Source organism: Nycticebus coucang, chromosome 19 (assembly GCF_027406575.1).
Source record: "Nycticebus coucang isolate mNycCou1 chromosome 19, mNycCou1.pri, whole genome shotgun sequence".
Taxonomy (NCBI): domain Eukaryota; kingdom Metazoa; phylum Chordata; class Mammalia; order Primates; family Lorisidae; genus Nycticebus; species Nycticebus coucang.
This window is the reverse complement of record NC_069798.1, coordinates 58,779,666-58,796,925: the sequence shown is the minus strand read 5'-3', so window position 1 is coordinate 58,796,925 and position 17,260 is coordinate 58,779,666. Positions and strand designations below refer to the sequence as shown.

The 17,260-nt window shown below is 45.0% G+C and overlaps 1 protein-coding gene across 1 annotated transcript in view; it reads left to right on the top strand.

Annotated features, from left to right (window-relative positions):
• BCL2 (BCL2 apoptosis regulator) overlaps positions 1-16,309 on the top strand; it is a 178,711-nt gene extending 162,402 nt beyond the window's left edge. The window contains exon 3 of the mRNA XM_053571582.1: positions 10,954-16,309. Within this exon, the coding sequence (XP_053427557.1) occupies positions 10,954-11,088 (135 nt within the window). The 3' untranslated portion in view covers positions 11,089-16,309. The remainder of the gene's footprint in view (positions 1-10,953) is intronic.
• Positions 16,310-17,260: the final 951 nt, after the last annotated feature.

Here is a 17,260-nt window from a genome sequence, read left to right as displayed (position 1 = left end):
CCAGGCTGATTTCTTAACCAGTCCTGAAAAGCACGTGTCAGGTAATGCCTGGCTGGAAGCTGGCACTGCCACTTCCCAAGAATGCCGCTATCCAAACCCATTCTCTTTTGCTCTTTTACTCCGACACATCCCCCCTCCAGATCTGAGCCACTTTCAGCAAGTTTCTATTAGGAAATGCAGGTTCTTTGTCCTCTCCCCTCCCGCCAGCCTCAGTCAACACTTACTGATTTAAACAAGTGAGAACCAAACATTTGGCCCCCAACTCCGGCCCTCCACGTTTAATAAATGAAAAACTGCCTCTCCCCACCGCCCCCAGGCAGCCATGTCCTGATGACAGCAATTAGGCCAAGCTGCAGAACTTAACAAGCATCTGCTTTCAGTTCCCATTTTTGGCATATTTTTATGAATTAACTCTTGCAGTGGCCAAGATAGAGGTAGGCAGCCTTGGTCTCACCCTGCATTCCCAAGTCACATGGCAACTAGCAGGCCACTGTGTCCTTGGTCCAAACAATGACCTACACACAGGCGGATATAGTCACCCACTTCCAGGCCCCCAGGAGTGCGCAGAGACTGTTCATGCTCACACACACATGGGGACAAGTGTGGGCAATGGTGAGGTTTGGGGAGGGAGCCACACCTGTGGCTGTAGAGCCCAAGAATGGCTGGTGAGTCTACTCCATACACGGCTCAGAGGGTCCCCAGCCCACACTGAGCAGTGCAGAGTCCTGTTTGGCACTGAGGATGAGCAAAGCTTCCCACCTGCTCCCCACTCTGAGGAACACTGATGTCACCAGGTCCAATTAAAATTGGCCTGAGAGGCAGAGGGCTCTGTGGAAATAGAAGGGTGGGAGCTGTGAGACAAATAACCTGGATTATGCTCATGAAAGCAAGCAGATTCAAGCACAGAGGCACGCAGGAGGCCACGGCCGCGTGGGCAGCATGCCGAGGAGGGCGAGAGAAGAGGGGTGTAAAGGCGTTGTGTGGCAGAGACGGGCCTCACAGAGACAGCCGGGGGATCCGCCATCAGCAGTACACAGTGACACCGTTTTTGACATACATCAGCATCTCCCAAGTCACGTCCTAAAGGATGCCCGAGGAAGGGCAGAGAATAAGATGAGTGTATCAGCCCAGATAGTGGAGCAGAGAGAGAATCATTGAGATTAGCTACTGCGGCGTTTTCATGGGAGGAAAATCGCAGGCCTGAGTGGTCAGGGGAGCTGCTCATCTCAGGAGCAGGAAATGCCTGGCCTGGAGCTCACTGCCCAGCCCGACCTCTTTGACAGGACACCGACCGTGCCACCTTATACTTTTTTTTGAGGATGACAGTGGTGCACAGTTTCTAAGGAGTCCCATTCCCCATGTATTTGTGAGTAGGGGTTACAGAACAAAGTAGAACTTCTATCAAACTCCATATAGTATAAAAATGGTCCCTCTTCATGTAGGGTAAGGAACACAGTCACATTTTTTTTAATTGAGATACATAGTTCCCACACCATAAAATCCCATTCAAAATGATCCATTCATTGGTTTTTCGTATATTCATAAGGCTGTACAACTATCACCATCATCTGATTCTGGCACTTTCTTATCACTCCAAAAAGAAGCCCTGGCACCATTAGCAGTGACTCCCTGTTCTCCCCTCGCCTGGCCCTGCCGCCCCTAACCTGCCACGGCACACTGGTGTGCCATGAGAGGATCTTAGGTTTGCCATGAAAAATTTTAAAGATCATTAATTACTTTTGAAGGAAGTTCAAAGCATAGTAAATGTATTCTTTTTTTTACTCTTGTTTATGATCAACATAAAGTTAAGTGTGCTGTGGTTCAAATGTGCCGTGAGATAAATAAAAAAGTTGAAAAACACTGTGAGTCTAGCCAAAAGAAGGTAGTGGAATGAGGAAAGTAAGGAAGAAAATGAAGAAACTTTGTTTTAAAGCCAAGACACTGGGAGGCCGTTCCTGAGACCCGTGTGTGCATTCCAAGAACAGCACCTTGCCTAGGGCCTCCAGGTGTCCTGTGAGGACAGCACTCTCAGTCTCCTCTGCTGGCCAGGGCGCTGCAGGCAATACATGCCTACCCTTACAGAGCTCTTTGAACCCAGGACTGAGAAAACTCATGACCATACAGCTGCTACAAAGGGATTAGAGCATTAGCAAGCATTTACTGTCTGGTAGGGCCTGTGTCCTGTTAGTTTTAAGACTCCCCAGCGCCTTACAAAAATGCCCTTGGTGACTGAATGAAAAGTGAGCTGAAGATGAGATTTCAGATCTAGTATGGATACAGTCTTTAGTCTTTCTTGATAGTTTATTACATGAACTCGATGAATCGAATAGCATAATGAATAATAGTTACATTTCTAGCACATTTTGCTATAAATGCATTTCTTTACCCATTTCAAAAGTACATCTTTTGAAATACTGGACTGTTCACACTTCCTCACTGGAGGGACCTGGTCCTACAGGTGTCTGGGTGGCCTCTCCCTGCAGTATTTGCATAGCTAACAGCAGGGGAATTTGGCTCTGTGCTTTCCTCCAGAGAGCACCTCCTGCCCCAAGCCCAGGCTAATTAGACTAAGGAATCCCCTGCATACCAGCCCTGAGGAATGGCCTGCTCTCAGCTCAAGTCTCGGCTAGCCGGTGAACATGGCCAGGGATCCTTTGACCTGGCTCTGTGGCTGCAGGTTTCCAGGAGCATCAAACACTTTGCCAAGTATGTTCAAACTGTGCCTAGCTCAGAAAGGAAGCAGCTTTTGGGACTTCTCATTTTTCATCCTCCCAAGCTCCTGAGAGCCTCTGCCGAATTTGCATCCTGAGCTAAATTTGCATAACAAAATACCAAAACTTCCCTGGACCAACTCTGGTAAGCAGGCTAGTTTTGTTTGTGTTTTGTTTGGGTTTTTCATCTCATGCCATTTTTCTAGCAGGTTTCTAGTTACAACCAAATAACGCTTAGATTAGGTTTCAGAGTATGCTGTTGGCTGGCGATCCAACGAGCCCCTCCCCCGTCTGAAGTTCCTCGGGAACAGCCCCCAGTCACTGAAGGCGGCTTGAGGTGCAGGAGAGACGGTCCTTGCTCTTCTCAATCTCCAGGCCAGGCAGCTGTGTGTCCGTCGGTTATACGCTCGAGGCTTATATTTTTTTCCTTTTCCTTTTCCTTTTCCCTCAAACCCAGAATTAACATTTTGGGAATTAAGGGAGGGTGAGGGAGGAGGAGTCACGGGGGACAGAAGTCCACAGCGCTCCGCAGACAGAGCCCTCTGGACTCACTCAGCACCCTGTGGCTGCGGAGGAAATCCTGCTGAGCCAATGATAAGGGGGGAAATGGAGTCACTTCCTCAGCAGCTGCTTTATTCAGGTAGAAAAAAGGCCTCACTTCCTCGCGTGTGCTGCGCTGGCCACCACTCCCAGCAGCCAGGCATGCAGCTTCCCCTCTGCTCCTGGCCAAGCCTGGTGACATGAGAGTCGCCGCTTCCTTAGTCCCCTGGACGGCTCTGGTCTCTGCTGGTGTGTGTCTGTCTCTCTCCCTCCTTCTCCGCCTCCCTTCCCTTCTCTCTCTCCTGCCAGCGGCATGTCTGCAGACTAGGGGGCTCCAGCCGTCCCAGACGGTATCATGAAAAAGTCCCCCATCCAGGGCGAGGACCCGTCGGTGGTGTTTTTGTTTGCATTCGTGTCCAGAATCAACATTTGGCCTTTGGTCATCTCGCCTGTCCTGTACAAGCAGCACCAACACTGCCCCTGTGGCCAAATGCCCCAGATTACTGTTCTTTTACCTCGAGGTGGCATCTGTCAGGAGGTGTCTTCGTAACCCTCGTAACACAGCACAACACTCCCTGACGGAGGCCCAAGTGCCCAAGTGAGTTTGGAGCCTGCTGCTCAGCTCACCCTCTCTCACAGCACCTATGAGCAAGGTGACACTCACAAGTATTTCCTAAGCAGTACAGCATGGACCAGTCAGGTCCCAGGCTGGTGAGCCCAACGTGCCCTAGTGTAGTGGCTGCAGATAAGTGCCTGGGAGAGAGACACCAGGGGCTACTGCAAAAAGAAAAACAAAGGCACTGAATTTTGTTTAGGCTACTCAGTTATTTGGCCTCCAAATACTCCCCTTTAAAAATATATCACCTATTAGGATATGTTTGAAAAACCTGCTATGTTGTAAAAGAAATCAGTTTATTTCAGTTCCGCAAACATTTGCTCAGTGCTTAATATATGACAGACACATGCTCCAGGGATCTGAAGATAAATAAAACATGGTCCTGCACCTCCAGGTGCTACGACTTGCATGGGAAAGACAGGCATGTAAACAGATGATCTTCTACCGTGAACAGGGAACAACGAGGATTATTAAACTCCTCCTGGGGGGTTGGAGAAAGTTGCCTGCGGAAAATGATTGCACTGGGTCTCTGAAGGAACCAGAGTTGAGTTAAAGTGACAGATGCTGAGCAGAACTAGGTTGGGGCCAGAGCACTGGGAAGCTTTGGACTTAAGCTTGCAACAGAGATTTGACTCTGAATAGATCACTCTAGCTGCAACACAAAGAAGAGATTTAAGAGCAGAGAGAGAGATGAAATTGGAAGTCCTCGAGAGAGAAATTAATCAGGAGAGAGAAATGTTTAGGTGGCAAAATTGGGTCTTGTCCACTCACCCTTACTTCAGTGCTCACTAGCTTTTCCTCCAGAGCTACAGGAGATAAAACATCTGCATCTCTTTTCCTGAGGGCTTCCTCTGACCCTTAGAGCCCACTCCACCTGTGTGTATGACCTTCTAGAAGGACTGAGTATTGAGCCTCCATCAGAGCAAGCTCCAGCCAATGAATGGTATTTATACCCCAGCTCCTGCCATTCATTGGCTGGAAGTTATTACCCCCACCCCCCCTTGCCATTCATTGGCTGGAGGTTATTACCCCCACCCCCCCTTGCCATTCATTGGCTGGAGTTTATACCCCGGCTCTTGCCATTCCTTGGCTGGAGGTTACACCCCAGCTCCCTAGGCTCTCCATGGGACAATAAGGGGTGCATGTTCCACACTGACCCTCAGGTTTCCCCAGCAGGATCAAGATCCACTCACCAGTAAGAATAACTTTCATGATAAGGCAGTTCCCATGTGACTCTTTTCTCTCTGACCCATTCTGTGTAGGCATCATCTCCCCCCATACACTGCCTGCACTCAACTCTTTGACTAAGGGTCAGCTTCTGGAGGGAACCTGACCTGAGCAAGTGGGATTGGCTGATGAATGTGGGGGATGCGGAAGAGGAAAACCTCCAGGAGACTCGCAGGGTGTAGGTTTGCTTGGTAGCATGGGCACAAGGAAGGCAAGAAAAGAGGCAGGCGTGGTGTGTGCAGTGATGACAGCTCCAGTCTGGGGCAGGTTGGTCATAACTTCCTGGGGACATCTTAGAAAGCAATTGGAATAGGAATCTGGCACTTAGAGGAGAAAAGGGACTGGATATAAAGATTTTAGAGACATTATCCTAAGGATATTGGTGACCAGGAGAGGAAAAGGGGTTGGGGGGGAAGGGGAGCCTCGAGTGCATATCAGGATAGACAGAGGAGGAGGTGCCTGTGAAGGGGACATAGCAGAAATCCTTCAGGAGGCAGGAGGCAGCCTGAGGAGGCAGAGTTGGGGAGACTCTCTGTGGTCTTGGTGTCCAGGGCATCATAGTACCTAGCAGACACAATCTGGAGAGCATCTGGTGAATTTAGGCACACAGGGAGTACTGGTGGTCTCTGTGGGAGTGGTTTCAGAGGAACAATAGAAAAAGAAGCCAGGCTGCGTGTGTTAAAATGTGCATGGGAGGTGAGCTGATGAGCATGGGTCAGAAGCTTGTCCAGGAGGGGAAATAGAAGCTGAAGGTTAGGTCAGAACACTCGCCAGCACAGACATTTTGAGAAATCTGAGGCAGACGGAAGAATGAGGTTGAAGTTGTGGTTGAGAGCAGGGACGATTGCTAGAGGAAGGTTCCAGAAGCAAAGAGAAGTGGTAGAATCAGGATGCAGAGCGGGGAGGAGCAGGGAAGGACGGGGCGAGATGGAAGTTAGTGGGTGGGCCAGCAGAGGAAGCTGTAATAATCCTTGCCCAGTGGCCCAATTTTCTCAAAGAAGAAATGGGTGGCTTCAAGCTGCCACCAAGGTAAGACACATGAGAAAAGTGGTGGTTGTTCAGGACAGTCATCAAAGGAACCAGAGAAAAGAGCTGACCAAGGGTAAGAAAGGCTAAGTGGTATCTAGAACTCACTGAGTCTGGAGGCCGTAAATTTAGAGCAGCATCCATCGGTGAGGTTGGGTGACTTTCTCCAGAAACTCTTGGAAGCCCAGATGAGGCTGGCTGTGGGATGGAATGAAGGTTGGGAAAAGAAGAAGGTTAGAGAGGGAGAGAGCAAGTGACAGAGGCGGGGAGGAGAACCAGAGAGACCAGAACTAGGACTGGCCATCGTCCTAACCCATGCAGCTCAAGAGCAAGTGAAGCCCAGTGTGGACCCTGCCCGTTCACCACAGATCTGCTCTTTATTAGGCGTTATTACACCAAGGCAGGAAATCGGCACAAATGATAAGGTTCTTCCAGCTCAAAGTTTTCTGTTACTTCAATCCACTTTTTCTTTTCTTTTTCTTCCCTAACCCTAAGATTGTCAGGAGAGAGGAGATCCCATAGAGACAAAACTATAAGCCATGAAAAACGTAAAATATCGCAGAGTCTGGCAGCAGTGTTTGTGTTCCCGTTGGCACCGTCTGGGTTTCTTTTCGCTGTCTCCTTATGGCTGACGGGAGCCTCAAATGACGGCATGCTCCAGACTCAGTCTAGTGCAGGCCTGACTCTGTCCGGCTGGTATGCTCTTTGAGGGCGGGATGGCTTTCCCCGCTTAGGTTCCCACACTGATTATATAATGCCTGCGTGCACAGTCAGCTGGAAGACTGTAGGAGATAGCTGAATTTCTTATTCGCTGAATTTCTTATATCGCTCTGTAGCCAGCAGAGCGATATTACACTTCACTGGTTGAAATCAGGGGCCTGAATCTCTTATTGCAGGTACTGGTTTAGCAGGGCAGAGCTCCTGACAACCCATCTAGGCCTGGGTCCCCTGGGGTTCCTGGAAACATCTTGGTGTCTTGTCTTACATTCTGTTTTTCCATCTGTATACCCCTGCATATATATATATATTTTTTTTTTAAGTATTTACAAAAATGGAATTATATTTTGCTTAGTGTTTTGTCCTGCTTCACTCAATATGATGTTAGGAACAACTTTCCTTGCTGATAAATAAATATAGGATAAGACTTTCAGTGGGTGGACCTCATTCCATTGGATGAATGTGCTATAAGTCACTTAGTCAATCCTATTGTTAGACATTTCAGTTATTTCTAGGTTTATGCTATTATGAATAGCCTGTGCATTTTATTATGTCTTCAAAATAAATAATTAGTAGAATTACCAGCCAAAGAGCATGTATTTAAGCCTTTGGATATGTATTCCCCTATTCCCAAGGTCTCCACACTCCCCTCTGCCGGGGTGTAAGCACCCAGCTCCACCCCACCTCATCCTTTTCAGCACTCAGTGTCAATCTCCAATTCTGTTTTTGACCATCTAACTGGGGGCCAGATTCTATCTCTAGGAGGTTAAATGATTCACCCCAGTCCTACCACCTGACTAATAATTTATGAAGATGTGTGGATGGCATTGTACTGAAACTTCCCAGCCTTAACCAGAACACTAAATGTACATTTTAATTCATAATTTCTGTGGAAAGTGCTGACCATCTCCATAACCAAAAGCCTAGAGGGAACTAGGAAATCCCTTCTGTGAAATATCAGGCTGGGGGGGCCTCTGGAGGGGAAGGGGATTGAGCAGCTCCGCAGACTTGAGAACGAGGCGTCCATGCTCCCACTAGGTCACGTTCTGTATCAGATTTACAAATGGCTTGGAGTGACCTACGCTAATCTTCCCGACAACCAATTTTATGGTGATGGGTGAAGTAAATGAGGCTCAGGGTTAAGTAGTACCCGTATGCTTAGGGTTGTAAATTAGTAAAAGGTCAGAGCCTGGCTTCACCCAGACTTCTCCAAGTCCTGTGCCCTCCCCAGACCCCTGGGACTGACTGCTACCCCACCTCGGGCGCACGCTTTGGCTCGAGAGCTGCTGATTCAGGTCATCTCACTCTGGAAATGACCTTTTTCTTTATAAAGCACATCAGAAATGTCTCGTTAGGCCCATTAGAGGCACTGTTCCTTGTGTGAAGGATAGGACATTTGGGAAGGCCTTTCTTCTGCCCCCACCCCCGATCCTGTGGGCCAGGAAAACTGGGAGGAAATAACCAACTGGAGTTCGTCCTGACTCCTGCAATTTCCAGGATGGTCCAGGGGCAGGAAGGGCCAGGAACTTCGTTCATTCTAGATGTTACCACAGAAAACTCTTTTGGTGACTCTAGGAACTCAAGGCCCAGTCCCGACACTCTCGATGTCCAGCTAAATTGCAGATAACCCAGTGTTCTGAAGAATTCGGGGTGTCCTTTGGCTGGGCTGATGGGGGGTCTGGCCTGCCTGTGCCTCAGAGAAAGAAGTATGGATGGGGCTGCTGCTCGCCATTTGGGGCTGTGTCTGTGGGACCCTGCCCCACAGGGTGTGTTTAGAGGAGAGAGTTTCCCCTGTGTGGGAAGAAGTCCTGCAGGTGTGTTTCTGGACAATCGTGACTGCAGTTCACCTTGGTCTAAGAGCAGTGAACACAGACTTCATTCATGTCCACGGCCTCGCTTTCCTAAAACTCAAATTTAAAAATTTTTAATAATAGATATTTAAAAAGAAGAAAGCCCTGACACCCACTCCTGGTACAAGTTAACCTGGTACCTCTGAGGACACAAAGTGACCGCTTGGTGGCCCAAAGTTACTTGTCTGAGCTAATCAGTCAGTGCTAATCTGACCAGTGTTCGTGACACACGAAGAGCATCACGTGTTCTTCCGTCATCCCGGATCACAGAGTAGCTTTAAACTAGGGTTTCTCAGCCTCTGCCCCATTGGCATTTGGGGGCTGGATAATTCTGTGCAGCGGAGAATGATAGATGCCAGAAGGACCCTCACCCCACATCACGACTACCAAAGATGTTTCCAAATGTCCTGTGGGGGCCTGATTCCACCCCCACCCCACTGTGGACCACCTAAACTCCTGCCTCCCCTTTGTAAACAGTGCCATTGGGCACAGGGAAAACCAGGTGAGAGTGAGGATGGCTCAAGCAAGTCCTTTATCATTGCCAAAAGCAATTGTGATGACCAAGTTCATTTCTAGGAATTTATTTCAGGAAAACAACTGAACAAATGGATAAGAATGTATGTACAGAGACACATCATGATATTGTTTAGAATTGCAATATTTCAACACCCTAAATTAAGGAATTGGTTGAAGTATGACATATACATGATATTCTACTATGCATAGGAAAAATAACTGTATAAATCTATATTTAATACTGCGGGAAGTTCCCCTAATAATGCCTTAAACCCTCTCTTTAAGACTTCTCCGGGATTCCAAGAAAGTATTATATATAGAAGGAATAATTTCAAATAAACAGATTAACAAGCATCTGGGTGAAGTGTTAGGTCAAAGACAAAATTCAAACCAATGATTGAATTCAGAAAACTGTAATCAGTCATTGAGCATTTAGTAAGCACCTACAAAATACCGAGACCGTGCACAGCTATCTTGTCATCTACAACAAAACTGTCCCAGATACACAAAAGTCACTCTGAAGGTTGTTAGAGCCTCCTCCTCACAGCAGTGCTCAGAGTCATGATATGTTACTGTTACCTGTAATAAAATCATGAGTTTTGATTCAGAGTTGTAGAGAATAATCTGGAACTAATGCCTTGTCTTCCTTTTCATACCTTAATGAATCACAGCAAGTGAATAAAATCTGTTTACTGATTTATGTATTCAAATATTCACGCAGGGAGTTATCCAAATACTCATTAGGCCCAAATGTGAAGCATTAACTCTCCTAAATCTAGAAAATCAGCCTTCAATGATTTGTGCGACAGAGACAATCAGAGGTTGAACTTCGCTGCAACACACCACACCCCCGACTTCAGATGCAGTGACAGGAACTGAAACCTAAACCCTTGTGTTCCCTGGGGGACCTGCGAGTGCAGGGTCACCTCATGAGGCCTGTGCTGTGCATTCCACAGCTTGAGTTAAATGCAGACTGGTGGGCTTCCAACGTTGCCACCCCCAAGAGAAACCCAATGACGGTTGCCTTTCTGTCTTCTCAACCTCAGAGATCAGGGAGCTGGCCCTTCTTGGTCCACCAACTAGCACCCTCCAGGCTGCACACTCTCACAGAGCTGTCTTTAGCCACACCAGGGCATCATCAAAGTGAAGGGGCTGGTTTGGATCTGAGTCCAAAGCTGGCTTTGCCATTTATTAGGCAAGTCTCTTAACCTCTCTGAGTCTGTTTTTTCATGTTCAGAACAGGAATAAAATGACTTCTTATGATTAGTAGGAGGGGTCAGTAAAATAATGTGTCAGGCCTTGGGTACAGTGCCTGGCGTACAGAGGAGTGTGACAGTCACCATCGTTGCTGCATTTTTTTATGCTAGCTAAAATCACAAAACCTCCAATATTTTCTAACTGCCTTTGCTGTTTTTTTCTTCTCAGCACTTATCACTCTCTAATACACTATTTATTTTGTTTGCTGTCTGTAGTGCTCCACTAGATAAAAGGTAGGAACTTTTAGTCTGTTTTATGCACTGCGGTAGCTCTAAGGTGCCTAGCAAGTAAATGGGTTCTCAATAAATATTTCTTGAATGAACGAAAGAAGTGGTTTTTGAATCATGCCCTCGAAAGAGCATTTTCCTTTTCGCTTCTTGCCCTTCTGAAGGTGCCTAGGCTGCTCTGGCAGGAGCCTCTCAGGCTGTGGGGGTCACTCTATGCCCTCCCTCTAATCCTCTTTCTTTTTCTTCTCTTCTCTACCCCACTGCAGGACGCCTTTGTGGAACTGTATGGCCCCAGCATGCGGCCTCTGTTTGACTTCTCCTGGCTGTCTCTGAAGACCCTGCTCAGCCTGGCCCTGGTGGGAGCTTGCATCACCCTGGGTGCCTACCTGGGCCACAAATGAAGTCAACAGGCCTGCCACAAACCAATATGCAAAAGGTTCACTAAAGCAGTAGAAATAATATGCATTGTTAGTGATGTTCCATGAAATGAAGCTGTGCTCTCTTTAAAAAAACAAAACAAAAACCAACACAGACACACACAGACACAAAACAGCTTTCAGACAAAATGTCGAATCAGCTATTTACTGCCAAAGGGAAATATCATTTATTTTTTACATTATTAAGAAAAAAAGATATATTTATTTAAGACAGTCCCATCGAAACTCCTGTCTTTGGAAGCCCTACCAAGAATTGCCAAGCACCACTTTGGCTCCACCTGGGTGTCCTGTGTGGATAAATACAGATTTGTTTTCCATGTTGTTGGCGGGACTAACTCAGCATCTGAAGAGCAAACACAGGGACAAAGACCTGACTGTAGGGGAAGGCGGAGGAGAAGGTGTTCATTTTACTGGGATTTCCTTGCCCTGGGGCTGTGATGTTAATAAAGGGAGGGTGCTGGGGGAAAGTCCGTTCCTTCCCGGCCTGAAGAACAGATGCTTTGCATATAACTCATGTGGTACATACTTAGTTGGAGGAGGAAAAAAAGTTGAGAATTTCAAATGGACGCGGTACCCTCCAGGATTTCCACGCCGAAGGACCGAGATGGGAAAAAAATGCCCTTAAAACATAGGAAAAGTATTTTTTTAAGCTACCAATTGTGCCGGAAAGCATTTTAGCAATTTATACAGTATCATCCAGTACCTTAAGCCCTGATTGTATATAATCATATATTTTGGATATGCCAACACTCCCCTTTCCCCTCCCCTCAATACTGGCTCTGTCTGAGTAGGAAATAATCCTGGGGAAGTGGAGGAAGTGAGCATGTCCGTGACTTCTTCGGCATCAGAAAGGCTACAGTTACCCAGAGCATCAGGCCGCCCTAAGTGCCTGCTGTCAGAGACCCACGTCTGCAGAACCTGCCTTGTGTCCCAGCTCGCAGGTCCTGGAAACTGGCCTGGGCACTCGCTGCCCTTCCCCAGGGGCTTTAAACAGAGCAGCATGGTCGCTGAATGTCTGGAAGCGGACAGAGCTCAGAATTCCACGGCCCAGAAAGAGCAATAGCGGGCCTGGGCCTGCTTCCCCGGGGCCCTCCAGGTAGGCCCGTCCTCATGTGGAACCTGGAAGCCACAGATCTTCTTAAGACATGTTATCTTTGTGGAGGGAAGGGGCAGAGGCGCTGTGCCTTTCCTCGCGGAGGGGCACTGGGAAGGCTGGGAAGCCACCGCGTTAACAAAACGCGGGAAACGACATGGCCGCGGCCATTTTGAAATGGCCACGCACATGCGCACTGGCAAGTAGCAGGCTGGCCACCTGTGCGGCTTACAGCAAGGCTGTAATGACTTTGGGGAGGTCATAAACCCTGAAGGAAGCGTTGAAATGAGGTGTCATGGATTAATTGACCTGTAGCTATGAGATTACATGTAAAACATTATCTTGTCATTGTAGTTTGGTTGTATTCAAAAAACCTGCAGAAAAAAAAGAGTTCCAGGTGTGGAATGTGGTAATTATCTATATGTCCTGGGGCATTAAAAAATAAAAGTAAAAGCAAAAAAAAAAAAAAAAATGGTGGAAAACTATAGACAAATAGCAAAAGAAGTGAAATCTTGAGCTAATAAAGTAGAAAGTATTTTTTTCAAGTTTAGAGAATCAGCCTTGAGACATTTGTGGCATAACTTTGTGGCATTATCACATTATATACCATTTATCTGTATTAACTCTGGAATGTACTATGTTCAATGTTTAATGCTGTGGTTGATATTTTGAAAGCTGCTTTAAAAGAACTACATGCATCTCAGCATCTGTTTTGTTATGTATTTAGTTAATGGCCTCTACACTATTTGTGGGCAAAAATATGATCATTTTCCATTTGAGATTTTTGTCTCTTGATTCTTCAAAAGCATTTCTGAGAAGGTGAGATAAGCCCTGAATTTCAGCTACCTGAGAAACCTTGGATTTCATTGGCCACTGAGGAGCTTTGTTTTAACCAAGTTATGTGTATTTCCATGTCAACAGAATTGCTTATTGTGATGGATCTATCTGTTGTCCCTTTGACCTTGTTTCTTGAAGGTTTACTTGTCCCTGGGCAATTCAGCATTTAACTCATGTTACTTAGGATTACATGCATGTTTAGTTAAACCCATGAGGTTCATTCAGTTGAAAATCCAGATGGGAAATGACCAGAGGATTAAAATCTGGCTGTGGTGGTTTTGACCTTTAGAAAGTTGCTTTATGTGGCCTGAAATCAGCACAGACCCACTTAGAGCCCTCCTGCCCTCCTTCCACAGGGGCCTTCTTCATGGCTGCCCTTCAGGGCCTTCCTGAAATGCAGTGGCAATTAGCTCCACCAAAAAAGCAGGAGACCTGTGGTAGGAAGCCAGACCTCCCTGGCGGGCCTCAGGGAACAAATGATCAGACCTTTGAATGATTCTAATTTTTAAACAAATATTGTTTTATAAAAGGTTTACATTGTCAAAGTGATGAATATAGAATATCAAATCCTGTGCTGCTATCCTGCCAAGATAATTTTAATGGAGTCGGTTTGCAGTACACTCCAAGTGGCAAGATCCTTCAAGCTGCTTTAGAAGTAACAATGAAGAACATGGACATTTTTAATATAAAGCTTGTTTGTCTTTTGTTATTGTTGTTGTTGTTGTTGTTATTCAAATGGGAGTCACAGAGTATTTGAAAATGTATATATAAAAAAGTTACACGGGGGCTAACTTCTGGCTGGTTTCCTTTGACTGTGGCGTTTTGTTACCTGGTTTTAATGTACTGGCCGCTTGACTCTAGAACTGTACAGTATTGTGGCTGCGCTCACTTCAAGAGTAGTTAATGTTGCATTTTTCTTACTGTTAAAAACTTATTAGAAGCAACTAATGTATATAAAAACCTCAACTAGTCATTTTTTCCGCCTTTTTTTCATTGTATCAAATTATTTTGCGATCTGGCGACAGACAGCCATCCCTGTTTTGTGCTGAGAAGGGGTTCACACCTGAATCTTAACTCCTTTTTATGAATGAAAAGCAAGTCCTCTGTACATAGGCCTCTGTATGTTGGGCAGGGTCAGAGTTAAACAGAATGGGGTCCGCTTTTTAAAAAGAGCCCCAAGGAGAAGAGCATCTGAGAACTCCCAAGGAGAAGAGCATCTGAGAACTCCCTCGTTCCTCCCACGCCCTTGCTGTGCAAGTCCTCTGAAGGAGAAACCAAAACAGGACCTGCCGTGTTCTACAGAAAACAGTCATCCCAGAAGATTTTCAGGGGCTGCCAATTTTTGTAGTCTTAAGTTTTGTATAAAAGCCACATTTGGAATTAAGGAAACACCTTGATTTAGTTCGAACGAAAACCCAACATCATCAATGCAGTTCAATTTTCTATGATACATATGACTTTTCTTTCATTAGTGAATACTTACTACTTACCATCTAGAGACTTAGTTCTGGCCCAGAGGGAAAAATTAGAGAGTGATTATAAATTAATAGAAGTTATAATAATCAAGATTCAATGTAAATAATTAGGGCAGTCCCAACACATGTCTAGATTTCACATCAAGAATCTATTGAACAAACAAAATTGCAAATGGTCTACATTTATAGTCAAACTTATCCTGAAACATATCGTTTATAAATGAAAACTTAAACTAATTCCAATTGTACTTTTAAGGCAATGGTTGTTTTTATACTTTCTTATCACATATGGTTAGTAATGTACACCTACTCTATCAGAGAAAAACAGGAAGGGCTTGAAATATAAACCATTCGAAGGAAATTAGGGAGTCAGTTGAAATTCTATTCTGATCTTATTCTGTGGTGTCTTTTGCAGCCCAAACAAATGTGGTTACACACTTTTTAAAAAATACAATTCTACATTGTCAAGGCTTATGAGGGTTCCAATCAGATCTTTATTGTTACTCAGTGTGGATCTTTCAGGGATTTTCTTTTTAATTATTATGGCACAAAGGACATTTGTTGCAGGGGTGGGAGGAAGGAAGAATTTTTAAGTAAGTAAAACATTCTCAAGTTTGGATCAGTGAGGGAGGTTTTCAGAATAGCCAGACTTGTAGGATGTGAAATACGTTAAGGAGGGTCAATGTGACAAATGAGAAACATTTGAACTTCTGTGGTAAAACATTTAGATTTCAGAGACCAGCACAGCCCAAAGTACAGTGCAGTTTGGCAGTGCAGTGGTGTACACATTTCAAACTGGATACATCTAGCAGGTATTCAATAAATTTGCAATTTTAAGCAATAGGATATTTAATGACAATCTTCTGGTTGGTAGGGACATCTGTTTTTAAATGCTTATTATGCACAATACAGTAAAAAAAAAATAAGATTAAAGGAAACAATTTTAAAGTGAATTGGGTTAAGTGATAATACAAGTCCCTCAGCCTTACTCAATGAATCATTTTGTTCCATGTTTTTGGCAACCATGACCTTGGACAACCATGAAATATACATCTCCTTGGGCACAAAGAAAACCAGATGGAATATAAATGGTATTGCACCAATTTGTCTTGACTACCCCAGAAAAATAATTTAAAGCCAACGTCTCATCGATAACAAGGTTGTTCTGCATACCACGCTCGGCGCTGAAACACTCATGGAAGATGGAAAGGCTAACTTCATCAAAAAATCCTGGGACTGTTAATAAATAAGATTACAGTGTAGACACTCAGTCCCACCATGCACTTAAACCTTTTGGAAAATCTGTAGTGGGCCCTCCAGATAGCTCGTTTCATTAAGTTTTTTTCCTCCAACGTAGCATTTGAAGGAGTGATAGAAGATTACATTTCTTTGAGGAAAACTTTCTTTTGGTGGTTGTGTTCATTATATCTTCTTAAGTTTTCAACCCAGATTTGCTTTTGTTGTGAGTTACTGGGGTTATTTTTGTTTTCAATAAAATAAATGTACAATAAGTGTTTTTGTATAGAAAGCTTTTGTTATCAATATTTTCATACTTTTACCTTCCATGGTTGTTTTTAAGATTGATACTGACATCCTGCAATGCTACACACACAAATACATGGTAAGCATACTTTACATAGTTAAGGAAAAGTAAGTCTCCACTTGGCCGCTATTAAATATAATGGCACTTTGTGTTGTTGGAAAAAGTCAACATTCCCATTAAACTTTCCTTGTCTTTCCAGTTAATATTGTGAAGAAAAATAAAGTACAGTGTGAGATATTAGTTGTGCTCTGGAATTGTTTACAGTGTGTTAACATGACTTTTCCCTGCCATTCATCATCATTAAACAAGACTTTGAAAAAGCCTTCTTAATAAGCCAGTAAAACCACCACAAACCCCACTCTAATGAATCCCTCAGGGACCAGACTAAGGGCTTGCCTTACAGGTGAAACCACCTTAGAAGGACAGCCTTTTGTTTCTCGGTAACTAACCCTCCTGGTTAGGTCTAAGATGCTCTGTTCTACCGGTCCTGAGTTCTACTCCCTAAGAGAGCCATTGTTGTTGCTGTTTCTTCCTTGTAGACTGGAGATCTCATCCTCTGTGTTCCCTAAGATGAAAGATTGTCTGAAAAGGAGGGAAACAGCTGAAAGTTCAGTTTTGAAGTTAACATTTTTTTAGATAACTGAAGCAGCCACTTGTTTGGGAACAAATAAATCCCAAGTTGTAAGGGACCCGATGTTTCCCACTTAGTTTGTCCTCAACACTCCAAGTCTCTTCTCTTCCTCTCAATTGACAGGACTCTGATAATAAATCTATCCATTGAAACTGTGCTGGATACAGCACGGTATGCCTATGACCATTTGCTCTCAAACCTTAGAAGGGGGATAATGGCTTCTCCTATTTTGTAGGAGAACACCGAGGATCAGAACATACCCAAGTTCTCAAACATCGTAAGTTACAGAGAGAGGATTTGAGCCCTGGTGTGCCTCGCTCCAGGGCTTTCAATTGGTAGTCTACAAACTGGTCCAGGCTTTCAATTGGTAGTCTACAAACTGCTACATGTGGAACCCGGGGCACACAGCCTTTCCAAGAGTTACCCAGCCCCAGGATGCTTAGAAGAACCAATATTCTCAACACTCCTGGATACTTTTCGTAAACTGATCTCCTTGAGAACACTTCTGAAATCAGACCCCTTCTCCTCTCCCACCTCCCCTTTCATAGTCACCTGTC